The 13,546-nt window shown below is 36.8% G+C and overlaps 1 protein-coding gene across 1 annotated transcript; it reads right to left on the bottom strand.

Annotated features, from left to right (window-relative positions):
* Positions 1-822: 822 nt before the first annotated feature.
* On the bottom strand, positions 823-13,264 carry LOC134649999 (proton-coupled folate transporter-like). Its single transcript, XM_063504812.1, has 7 exons — positions 12,169-13,264; positions 7,162-7,321; positions 6,869-6,970; positions 6,378-6,515; positions 3,481-3,564; positions 2,892-3,048; positions 823-923 (listed from the first exon to the last, which is right to left on the bottom strand). Exons 1-7 carry the CDS (start codon positions 12,952-12,954, stop codon positions 854-856), a joined length of 1,497 nt encoding a protein of 498 aa, XP_063360882.1. The 5' UTR covers positions 12,955-13,264; the 3' UTR covers positions 823-853.
* Positions 13,265-13,546: the final 282 nt, after the last annotated feature.

The following is a 13,546-nucleotide window of genomic DNA, read 5'->3' as shown; positions in this document are numbered from 1 at the left end:
ATGGGTATGAGTGCAGCTATTGTTTAAAAGATTGATAGGTAATTCACATCTAGAGAGGAAAAGCATTACTTCATATAATTTTATGTTTTTCTCGGCTACAGTAAAACGTTTATGATAACGATTTTGATAAATGAGGTCACCACTAATAGTGGTTAAGTAATAAAAACGTTAATTTTTGAAACTTAAAACAGCCGTTTTATTTAATCCATTAAAAAATATCCTTAACTTCGCATATAACGCTAAAAAACATAATAAAATACGGGACTTGATGATTTTTTTATCCGCAATACCAATCTGGCCGGATCCGGCCGGAACCCCGGATTAAGGCCAGAATCCGGCCGGATCCGGCCGGATTCAAAATCAGACCGGATTGCAATCCCTAATGAGATGTCAATCGATTCGTTTTGTGACATGAATTTATTTAATTTTTTTTTAAATTTCTTTATTAACATTATTAACCAACGTCCCAAAAGAGGGATATTCTAAAAATGCCGTTGGCTCGACTTTATTAAATTAATTTAACAATTAAAGAGTTTATTATTACTGTTGAGTGTGGATACGAAAGTGATGCAGATATTAAATTTAATTAAAATCTGAATGAATTGTTAACCAAGTATTTTTTATTAAATATCTCTCACTTAAACATATAAACAGACACTGATCAAAGGCGCACAAATCCATAATATAAAACTAGTATACTCTTCTTCAAATTTGTAGGTATGATGTCTAGAAATGTGTGATAATAATTACACTGCTGTTTTTTGCATTTAAAACAGAATATGTGCATTTTTTTGGTAAAATTGCACTGTTTTCTACGGACAAATTTTAGTTGTAGAATTGATTTAAAAAGTATCTAGACTTCTTTATTGGCGTTTTCAGCGGCCGCGAGACGATTGTCCTCTTTTTGCTCGAAATACATCCAGCTGGAACAAAAAATGTACATCACTACATAGTATAAAACAAAGTCGCTTCCCGCTGTCTGTCTGTCCCTATGTATGCTTAGATCTTTAAAACTACGCAACGTATTTTGATGCGTTTTTTTTTAAATAGATAGAGTGATTCAAGAGGAAGGTTTATGTATAATTTGTTAACCCGTGCGAAGCCGGGGCGAGTCGCTAGTGAGTTATAATTATAATAATGGGGAGGAACAAAAGTGTACAATTTTGCACTAAGGTCTCAAAAGAGAAGCAAGAAACAAATATTAAGTTTGGATTAAACAGACGTAGGTTTATTCAAGCTATACGAGTATATGCACTATTTTCACACAAATCCTGAAATATCTTGCAACCATTCTATTAATGTTTGATATTCAGAGTACCTAGAGGATTGATTGCAAGAATGATGTTAGGAAAATTTTGAGATTAACCTACTTAGAAATGGTATACTGCATTCCAAACAATTATATCCGAGAAATAAAGATATACGTAGACATAGACGCAATAATCCCATAGTTGCATTTATCCCGGTTGACCGCATTAGGTTAATGTATTCGATGTATTTATTTATTAATACAGGGTGGATTTTCTTTTTGGGTCAGTGAGGGCAGCTACCAGATCCCGTGCTGCTACGAGAAAACGGTCTTAGAAGACCTTCCTTCGATTTCAAATTAATGAAGATTGGCTTTTACAGATTTTGGATAAAACATACAGGATGCGAGAAGAAGGCCATTTTTGACAAACTTTTTTTTTATGCCAATCGATCCCATTCCTATTGAGGATCAAAAGCTTGTATGGAACCAAAAAAAAAATTCCGGCTAGAAAAGCCACAAATCGAGGAAAACTTTTCCTATATAATTTGTATGAAAATGAAAACTTTTATTTTTCACACGCTATTTTTGTATGCCAATCGGTTCCATTCCTATCCAGTTGCAATAGTTTCCTAGGGGTCAACTTACGGTAGTACTAAAAAGCCACAAATTAAAGAATTTTTTTTCCATACATTTACTATGGAGAAAACGTAAAATTTAATTCACATTTTTCTATCTGGCCAATCTATCTGGTTTAGCCAAGATGACAATAGTTGATAAAAACGCCAATCGAAAGTGAAATAATATATGAAAATGATCACGCGCCATCCCTACACATTTTATTCTTTCCGACGGCGTTTGTCGATGTACGATTGTCATCTTGGCTATGCCCTCAAAACATGACAAGGTGAATGAACTTTAAACAAAACACGACTTTATACTGACTTGTTTATATGTGTATGTCAACAAAATTTCGCTACCATAATGGGATTGTGTACTCCGTTATAATTAAAATCTAAAAATCGCGGAACTGTCATGTACATCCATTAAGTATAATTTTTCAATGTGCAAATTCACCATCGAAGGCAAAAATAAACAATTTCGTGTTACGTACGTACATAGTCGACGTTACCCTACTAATTAGCGCCCTTACAGAGCACTGCAGGCTAAAGCAATTGCATGAGGTATATAGCTGTCTTTGAGCGCTCATATTAATGGTTTTGCGAATGAGAATTTCCTGAAATGATTTACGTGTTTATCTCCCAAGACTGTACAAGTCAACAACGTTCAGAAAAAAACATTAATAGACTTATAACTTATTTTGTATGTAGGTTTCAATCCAGGCTAGTCAACTTTTTTATTACACACACACACTTGGTAAAAAAGAATAGGACATTGGCCAACGAGGGGGCCAAGTAAAATATTGTAAACGAGAGTCTAGATTCACGTTAGCCGCAGGCTGTAGTAAATTAATGACTCGAAAAAAAAAAATTACACGTGCGACGAAAAATAATAATTAAGTGTTGAACAATTTCACAGTTGGAACATGAAAATAATCAGCCTTGGCGCTAGGAGTTCTCAAAGGAGGGATCAAAATATATCTGTGTTCGACATGATCTACTGGTTAAAAATTCAAATAACTTGCCCAAAAATAGCCACAGCAGGAACCGTCATAGCCGCTCCGAGCAGGAAGACCGCACCCGGCAGAAAGCTGAGCGTGGCCATGTACACCCTGGAGTACAGAGGCCCGTAGACAAGGGGCATCATGGCTTCCGCCAGGCCGAATAGGGAGTTCACTTTACCTGTAATAGACACTCTTCACTTAGGTAACTACTTCTCAAAAATATAATCATTACACGGCTGCAGTTGCTGTTGAAACGACTGAATATCACAAGCGGCGCAAATGTGCAGTGGAAACGTAGGGATTGCCATCCAGCGCGGCAACTCTGCCAGCTTTCCGGGCAGGCTACCGTCGGGCTCCGAGCTCAAGTTTTTATTTGTAAAAAATGTAAATAACGTCGTCTTTTGTCGTTTTTTACAAGATTTTATTTAACTTGCTGTTTTACTATGTGTCATGGAAAAAAGATTTGATTTAGTTTCTGATGTTTGCTTGGGTTGAAATCGGTCATATTTGGTGTGGCTTAGTTTGGGCTAGTTAGATTGTCTGTCGATAATAATATTAATGATAGTAGTTTGATTTAGGGTACGAGTTAAATGAATAAGAATATATTTACCTAATTCTTCACTAGTAACCAGTTTGGAGGCTATGGACCGCATGGCGATGAAGGATGTTCCATTGAAGATCTCCACCAGTGGAGCTGTAATAAACACATATTCTGATGGAATTATTATAATTGAAGAGACTATATCCTACAGTAGTCTTTTTCGTAGTCTCGTAACAGTAGACAAAATTATAGCCATAATGTTATTTAAGAACCATCACTGGTGTATTAATGAAAAAATGTTTATTTCGCAGAAATTTGCCTTAAAATTGACTAAAGCGTTCGACACAGTAACAATCTTTCGATACAATGATTATTTTCTTCTTGAGCGATGGCGCCATACCTTTGGCCTAGACTCGTGTAGATGGCGACACCCTTTGATATTTAACAAATTTAACACATATCATCAGTGAAAGATTAAGGATCAAAGTCAAAAATGGCGTTCTAAAAATTTTATTTTTAAATTAAATCTTACTGTCGAAAGATAGCAGTAAATTTACTGTCTCTTCGTACACATTTACTTTGACAATCTGCCTCTATACTAAATTCTTTTTGCTTTCATTCACGCACGCATTCTGAGGAATTTCGCGTGGGTGTGCTGGGTACTTCGGCAAAAGTGCATTACTATTCTGCGAACTTCGTGTACACACAGCATCGTGTTAATTCATTGTTATCCCCTGAAGCGTATATGCTTTATTTATATCAGAGAACATTACAAGCATTATTAAGTGGATAATCCCATATTGTTTGATTCAGCGATGGAATGTGTAACACGTGTATTATCGAGACAAAGCCGATTGTAAACACTTCAACGACGTATCGTGTCAATGTTCGATGTTGATAGATATTGTTAAAGACGTGAACAAACCAATAAAATGATATCAATTGGTACATAAGTATTTGTTATAATACCTACTTATAATCTTATACCAACTGTACTAGTCAAAGTATAAGCTATGAATGCTATGATAGTATTTTTATGTAGGTATGTAGGTATGACTAATGCAACGGAATGAAAAGTGTATGAAAATGTCAGGATTCTTTTTTACTCCTACCAGAATACAAGAGGCCCATGTTATGTATGAGACATGAAAATGATCCACTCTGGTCCATTTGCCATGTCAGTCAATATATATAATAAAATTCCAAAGTCAATACAGGTGGAAACAAACATAAATAGATTTAGAGTGCAATTAAAGCGATATCTAATTAGCAAAGCATATTATTGTATCCAAGATTTTTTAAGTGAGATCTAGATGTTTAGTTTAGTTTAAGTTAGTCTGTTATGTTGCTATACCCTCGCAGGGTTCATGTTGAAACTGTACTTAGCCCTAAGATCCTCTGTACACATGAAATGCAATAAAATATATGAGTATGAGTATGAGACGAGGTAAGTATTTATAGTTTAGTATTTTATCATTTGGAACCATCATATTAGAAGATTTGCGACGGCGAACAACTGTCAAAATTTAAATCGAATACTCCTTTTAACTAAAACAAATGAAGAATGTCTAAAGCCTCTCCGCTGATTTCAAAAGATTCCAATCCTATATAAGCTTCTGATCCGCCAACTTCGTACTATGTAACAAATTATTTAAAATGGAAACGAGAACCTATTTAAATATTGAATAGAGTTTATTTTGCAACGAGATATAAATGTAATGATATTCTCAATTGCTGATAGGCCTGTCTAGACAATACATTATACACGAGTCATATTTCGTAGTTAACTATAGTTTATTCTCAAAGGAATTTGAGTAATAACTAGAAATGTTTGAAAATTTGCCTAAATAGAATTCCTCATGCGGAACGTTTGAAAATTACGATTGTGTAATTTTATTCAGCTCTGACCCCATCCTGTAGGTATATAATATGCTCTTCCGAATGGAAATACAATATATTATTGTATCAACTTGATATGATTGTGGGTAACTACTACCATCTACTACCTATTAGATATCATATCAGTTGCTTACTTAATTGAATATGTTCAAAATCATTATAAAATAAAAATACCTACGTACTTTATTCAATTACAACGTTGCATTTGCCATAAATAAATCACGCATAAATAAAAGTCGTTGAGATGATATAAGTGTAATCACACAACTTAAGATAGGAATGAGAAGTAAAGACCTGGAGACCGATTCAGATTTAACAACTGGTAACGGTTTTGATCTTATTTAAATACAACCTTGAAGATGGTTCACGCTGATTGGTGCATGCGGAATGAAGTGAAAGTCGTGCGAGATTGGCGCGCAATCACCAAGATGGTCGTCAAGGTCGTATCAAAACCAGTTCAAAATGAATACACAACACAAACAATAATTATTAAAATAGTATAATTTAATAATAATGCTGCTACAATCTAAAAAGATAAAGTTTATCATATCATGTATTAATAAAGATAAAGTTTATCATATCATGTATTATATTAAGCGTAGGTCATGGTTTTTATTGGATAGTCGTATACGACTATCCAATAAAAACCAAAAGTCGCGCAAACTTTCCAATGGCATATGTTTCGCAACTTTCTAAATATTCTTGAATATTTATATTATTATTTTTTGTACATCGATAATCTGATCTGATCTGATCGTGATCTGGGTTCTAGTAGAATTATCAGTGCTTCACCCGAAAGACTCCACAGTGTATTACTGAGCCAGAAGCCAGAACCCTTTTGTTTTGCTGCAACGCACACAGCAAACCTACCTTTTATTTATGCTTCTTGTTGTATATTTTATTTTTAGTTTGATATTGTTATTGTTTCTATTTTTTTGTCAATATGTGTGTATCGTGGCAAGCGAATAAATGGTTTATCTATCTATTTATCTATCTATCTAGATAGATAGATAGATAAATAGATAGATAAACCATTTATTCGCTTATGGGTAAGTTAGATAACTTACCCAGATAAATCTCCGTGGTGGTAGTGGCGAAGGCGAAGATGAAGGAGGCGAGGATCTTGCTGGCGCAGGAGATGATGCCCACCAGCGTGTCGTCCAGCTTCAGGAAGTCGCTGAATATGCTGATCGAGAACAGCGTGCCTGAAGCACACACAATTACATTGTTTTTAGGTAGATTACACGCACCTTTTCTTTTTTTACTCAAGCCAGGGTCCTATTTCATCACGGTGCCAATTGATACTGACACTAGCTCCTGTCCATTTCTGGGTGGATAAGTAACGACGGTACAGCGTTAATATTTACTTGTGATTTTGATTAGGAAAATGCAGAAGAAAAAAACCAACCCTCCATAGCAAAGCCAAAAAATTTTCGCGTCTAAATTTTTTTTCTCCTATTTTCCCTAATCAGAAAACGATACCGAATGTACTTTTAAACAATCCCCTTACACCTTGTAAGTATATATCGGTGATTTGGTAGCAAATCGCCCAACTTACCTACTAAGTTGGTGATGATGCTGTACGTGCAGAACATGCTGAACTGCACCTCGTCCCAGTTGAACCGATACCTCATGAACAGGTACAGCACGTTCATTTCACCTGCAGAAATAACATCTCAAATAGAAACCGAATAACCAAAATGAGGGTCCTTTTTTATATATTTTTTAAATAGCGCGAATGCAACTTATTATTGTACCTATTAAAAAATTCCTTAGTCCTTTATGCCACGGGTCTACGTAATTCGTTATCATAGAGTTTACTATTTGTAACCATAGTGCAATCATACTTACCGTGAAGTGGCCCAAATATGACGCACACGACCACAATAAGCAGTGACACCCGCAGCCGCCGTCGCCGCGACCCGCTCCTGAACGCCACCGTGAGCGTCTCGCGCACGTGACGCGCGTCGAAGAAGGAACACACCCAGCCGCGGCAGCCGACAGGCGTTTCCTGGAAAATATACCAATATATTTTATTCATGTGGAGAAATACCACGTTACGTTACGTTACGTTTTAGTTATGTCCGTTTATTTTAAGTTTGTTTTAGTGAGAGTTTTTAAGGAAGTAAGTATTCATCTCAATAATATATGTACCAAACAATGTAACCTATTATCCTGTCGCATACTTCTGTTGTTTCTCTAATAAATAAAATAAAATTTGCTCTTTTCATGCAACGTTACATTTATATTGAGGGGTCTTGTACAAATTAGGTCGATTTATCGTATTGAAAACATAATTATGTGAGCCCGATTCACATGAATCTGCAGAGGTTTGCATAAAATGGGTAAAATTGCAGAACCTCCGTTGTTTCGTGTAGTAAAAATCGTGATTCGCGCTGTCAAGATTTATTTTGGGATACTGACTTCAGACTCATACAGATACCTATTGCACATTGCACCAACAAATTCATAATATATAAGTTTTCTTAGAACCAAACATTATTTGAGTTACAATCCCTTTGGGTCTTTCCTGCGCCGTTTTCATGTTTTTTTTTATGGTGATGATGATTGACAAAAACTATATTACTCGTATGGGCCCCGGGCAGCAAACTATCTCCATACTAAATTTAATCTAAATCTAATTTAAACTGTTGTGAGACATACTAACATTGAATAATTTTACGGTTTAGACTCACTAACTCACTTGTTTTAAGTCACTCTAAATCTGTTTAGCGGTTTACGTGTGAAGAGGTAACAGACAGACAGATAGACAGACAGACAGACAGAGTTTCTTTCGCATTTATAATGTTAGTGGGGATCAGTAGGGATAAACAATACGTTTAATTCCTCATACGTCTTTATATAAAGCAAAATCTTGTCTCAATTTTCTATTGTTTGCTACACTACATACTATTCAGGCTCAGAAAATTAATGTTTATAGAAATTCTAGGTCCATCCTTCTAAACCCTACCCACTAGATAATGTAGATGGTTCTTATCATAGACATATATTATGTATACAAATCCCGCATATACCCTTTATACATTTGCATTGGTACGACCGCGAGCGTGATCCATAAAGAGTAATGTCCCATCAATAAATCAATAACAGATTTTTATAATCTGAATGAGTTCCCAGATTTCTTGTTTTATTCGTGGTTGGGGAAAAGCGATGATGCCGAATGTTGTGGTGTTAATGTGAACGTCCTTGGGCTTGCGTGTTTTTATTATTTGACGATATCGCGAAAGTATTAGGTAAATTGTCACACTGCTGTACGAAATAGCCAATAAGAATTTTAAAGAGCATTATAATTTAAATTACGTGAGCTTTAAATTGTATTAGTGCCAAATGATGCATTCATATATATTTTATTTGTTAATTGGTCATTACGATTGAATTCTATTTGAGTGGTACATATTTTATTAGCTGAGGCGTCAAAACTACTACCATTTTTCAACAGCTTTTCAAAATCTGTTTCCATACGTAAATAAGTGCGGTAGATACTTTTAAAAAGTGGAGAGATATATTTCTATTAAATTTGTTAAATGATGAGTTGTTGAATAATATAGGTATGTTACCTACTATTGATGCTTACTTTAGATGTGCACGTTGCGGAAAGTTGGAAAACTTAGAAAAGTTCTCGGAAATTTTGTAAAATTATATAAAAAAGAAAAAATAAATGTTTTTTTTTGGAAATTTCTGCAACACACATATGCACAGAACAAGTAGAATGGCGATGCGAGCAGGGTACGTGTCGCCGCCGGTTATGAGCAAACGCTCGCATGCTAGTACTCGCCCGCGCTGACCGAAAAACGTAAACATGCCATTTGCGCCACAATAACGTTCAGATTAAGAAGCCAGACATAAAATCTGTCTAAAGGAGGCGTATCCATTCACCACGCACACAAGTTTTTACTACCGTTGCGCGAGAAATGTGGAAATGTGGAGAGGAACGAGCGGCGACACCGGTTCCGATACTAACTGCGCGCGATAGCCGTTCTAACCTCTTTAATCTTTTCTGTGCACATATCTAATGATGACTGACCTTGACATGACATGCATCGTCTATTCAGATGCACATCTGCGAAGTCGCAAAGTGGCAGATCGCGTATGGCGCGCAATCCGACAATGATCCACAATTTATGTCGCCAACACAATGCGGCAATCGCAAAAGGCTCGGACATTGTAATTTACAGGCGTAGGTCGTAACGGAGGACGTTAGAAGGATGTTTTACGCACTTTCATTGCCCAACTGTGGTCGGAATTACTAAAAATAAACTTGTATTCTTTGCTTTAGGTACCTACTTATCTATTTCAAATGAAATTTTAATTATGTTGTAGGACCAAAAGTTATTGTGGTGTAAATAAAATGTATTAGAACGGTCGGAGAAATATATTTCGAAACAAACAAGGTTACAGTATGACATTAGATATTTCAAAGGATATTATTGTCCTGTTTCTAATAAAAAAACAATTGCTGAAATCGGAGAATTACCTCTGCCTATTACTTATTAGCCTAGTAGGTATATAAAAAGACTAGCTTTTGCCTGCGACTTCGTCTGCGTGGAATTAGTGACTGATAGCTAAAGTAAGTATAGCGCTTGGATAATGCTAATAGCAACATTGCTTACATAAATTATTAGGCAACTTATAAACTCTTTCAGTTCCACCCCCCTTTGCACTATCTTCAGGGATGATTTACGACATAAAAACTATGTAATCCTATGTCCTTCCCCGGGACTACTATCAAACTATCTCTATGCCAAATTTCAACTAAATCTATTCAGCGATTTAACCGTGAAGAGGTAACAGACAGACAGACAGACAGACAGACACACTTTCGCATTATAATATTATATTATATTATATAATATAAGTATGGATTTAACATATGTGGCTGTGTTTATAGCTGAGTTTTTTGATGAATATATATATTTTTGAACAACTGGAATGGAAACTAGTTTGATGTGGAAAAATCCATATTTACCACTTCCACCTAGTGTGCGTCGCGAAAGTGTGAGTTCCCCTTTGTACGCGCGCAATTTACCACTTAGCCGTAGGACGAACCGACGGACAGGCTTAACGTACGCTTTATCGTATAGTGACCGAAATAAATCTATTAGGTTACGTGAGCTGAAAAACAGAAAAATAGTCAAGAATAAGAAACAAAAAAGTAGATCGGTAATTTAGTATTGTGTTAAGTTAGGACAAATCTGAGAATATATATGAGAAACAAGACCTACCTAATAGTAAAATATACTAGTATTTTATACAATCGTGATATAATGGAGAGCTTTTCAGCCGAGTACCGTGTTTAGGCAACGAAGCTTGCTGAGTTGCCTAAGTAAGGTACGAGATTGAAAAGCTTGATTATATCACTATTTTGTATACAATACTTTTTCTACGAGTCAACAAAAAAAATACTTAAAACTAGTAGAAGAATCATATATGTAGGTAAAAAAACCAAAAGTATACAGCTAAGATTTCTATAAGTGAGAACCTATAATTGGCTCTGTGATTCTATTGTAATTTCTGGATATATGTAGCGCTGTTGGTTTTCCATGTACTAAAATAAAATAAAATAAAATAAGATGCGCGAGCAGCCGCGATACCTTCGTACTCGTACGCGACCCGGCCCCCGCGCCCCGCGCCCCCGGCCGGTTGGTCAACGACGCCTTCTCGTAACTTATGACGCCCTAGTACTTGCTCCGCGCTTTCGTTTGGTCAATTTAATTATAGTTGACTAAACTGTATCGAAATGAATATTATAGTTGACTAAACTGTATCGAAATGAATATTATAGTTGAGTTGGGGTCCCATAGTGGAAAAAGTATCCGATTTCACTTTGGTATACAAAGTCTTAATTCAAGCATTGCAGTCGACGAGTAGAAAAACACTTATAGCTTACTGTACTTCCATCACCATCTTTTGCACGTCTATCACATACTCCTTGAGGTCTATCTAATGAATCTTAACTGAGTTTTTCCATCGAGGATTTCTTGGCTACCTTCCGACTGCATCATTAGAACAGCTCCACGTTAATATTTTATTGCATTGTCATCATTTCCACATTGCGAAGCTACATTTGCACAACTATGTATGTCCTATTTGTAAAATGTTGCTGTTAAATTTAGGTATGGATGTATTTTGTACGTAGGTACGAGTATACTGATTATTGTATGAAAAAGGATTGTGTGTGTATTTAAGTACCTACTTACATAATATATTATTATTATACTAGGCTATGTCTACTTAAACATGTTTCTAAACTGATACAAGCAACCCACGCGGATGGGTGGTGTACCCATAAAGGAATAATACTCACGTGGAGTATTGCTTCAATGGGTACTCCTTCGACAACCCACGTGGTATACCCACAAATGAATAAATATACCCACGTGGAGCACGCATTCGTGCCTAAATATGCTTCAATAGGAATAGTCCTTCGACCTTTATTTCTCAATTTTATTCCAGCAAAAAATCACTGACAAATACAGTAAACACTATCATAAAAAGAAAACTCAATATATACCTATCTAATAAGGAAACTCATTCGGTATACAAAATGGGCCGACGTAATAAAGAAGACTTACAATTTTATTCTACATTCTCTCTCACAAAAAGGTCAATAGCCTAGAAGAATAAAGCATCTCTACGTTTCGCTTTATTTCCGACCTGATTTACTAAACTTTTGTAAACACTGAATACATGCAATTTCTTCCCAAGGAGAGCATTTAAAAGCAAAGGTAAAAAGCATCTTCAAAAGGCTTTTGAGCGGGTAATATTATAAAAGGACAATGCAGGATTGCTTTCGTACCAAACAATTCTCCGTAAATAAAACTTTAAAGTGACACTTACTTTTTGTCTTTCGTCCGATATTACTGGATCCTTTAGCCTGATATATCCATAGATCAAACTGGTGAAATATAAGCAGTTTGATATGAAGAATATACCGTAGTAGCCTATCTGTTGCAGAAGAATACCACTTAGGGACATGCCTATAGGTATTCCTAGCGACATGCACAGGTTCGCCACTCCCACTCGGAATGTCCTCATCTCTTTGGTGGTCACATCGCCGATGTAACTGAAGACGCCGACGCACACCGTGATCCATCCTCCAGTGAGGGACGGGAAGAGGTCAGAGAGTGCAGTTATCTCCAGAGGCAGCTCGTAGAAGAAATACGTGTTTAGAATGAAGCTTGTGCAGCACAGGACTTCCCCCACTATCGGGAGTAGGATGCACGCCTTCCTCTTCCCTGTCTTGTCACTCCACGAGCCGACGAACAGCACTAGTATACAGGGGAACGCTGTTTGTACGATATTCTTCCACGCTTGCACTGACGCCGTCAATTTCTGCACTTCCGCCTCTTCCAGCGTATAGTTCAAGGTTTGTCTCTTGTTCAGCGCTGAACACACTTCATCACTATACCCTAAATTTACTCGACAAGCCTTCTCTAAATTTAAATTCTGTACAGCTAGTCCGGAGAACACATTTGACATAATATAACACGCGATTATAGGTTCCACTGTAATGTTCGCTCTGATTTGCATTAACTTTTGCCGCACACTGGACTTTGACACTTTAGGTTTATTTGGAGTTTCCTCTTCCACCGCTAGCTTCGCGGCGGTGTTTATTCCATTCATGCTGACAACTGTCCGTGATTCGATGTACTTCAATCAATCTAGATATAGACTGTGAATGGAATTGTTTGGGAGGCGTTCGTCCTTTTTCTTGGCCATGGTGGCTTGACCAGCTCGGTTGTTCGAGGTTAGTCCATTCCAGCTTAAGTCCTGTGCACTGTCGCTCTGTAGTGTCGTCCCGTTAGATAGACGAGGAGAGACTAAAGGACTCTTGTCTTAGATGATTGCACGGATACGGGTCCGAGTGGTACATTAGAGGCAATTGGGCTAGCGCACGGAGCGGCGGTCCCTGCGAGTGTGCGGGCGCAGCCTTGCTGTGAGGACCCGATTATCCCATTAGGCCAATGTCTGCCGTATGTGAAACAGCGGGCGCGAGGCGATTAGCACGGCCAAGGTATATCATCACCTTGCTACTTGTGGTATTCGTGAGGAGTAAAAACTAATTTTTGGCAGTTGCGTGGAGCTGTAATAATAGAATTAAAAAGAATGAAAAGCGTATTTTAACCGTGCACAATGTAGACGGATGTACAGAATGCTCAGATGGAACCAGGAGGATTTAAACAGCGTATTTCTACTAATATTCATTAACTAAACT

This window comes from Cydia amplana, chromosome 8, assembly GCF_948474715.1.
Source record: "Cydia amplana chromosome 8, ilCydAmpl1.1, whole genome shotgun sequence".
Classification (NCBI taxonomy): domain Eukaryota; kingdom Metazoa; phylum Arthropoda; class Insecta; order Lepidoptera; family Tortricidae; genus Cydia; species Cydia amplana.
This window is presented reverse-complemented; position numbering and strand designations above follow the sequence as displayed.

What these genes read in the sequence shown, in the direction of transcription:
- LOC134649999 (XM_063504812.1), bottom strand. Translation starts at nt 12,954, where the DNA reads ATGAATGGAATAAACACCGCCGCGAAGCTAGCGGTGGAAGAGGAAACT. An exon ending in CATCATCACCAACTTAGTAG is followed by an intron (nt 6,516 to 6,868) that starts GTAAGTTGGGCG and finishes TGTGTGCTTCAG; the next exon opens with GCACGCTGTTCTCGATCAGC. An exon ending in CCTGCTGTGGCTATTTTTGG is followed by an intron (nt 924 to 2,891) that starts GCAAGTTATTTG and finishes TTTTTGTTCCAG; the next exon opens with CTGGATGTATTTCGAGCAAA.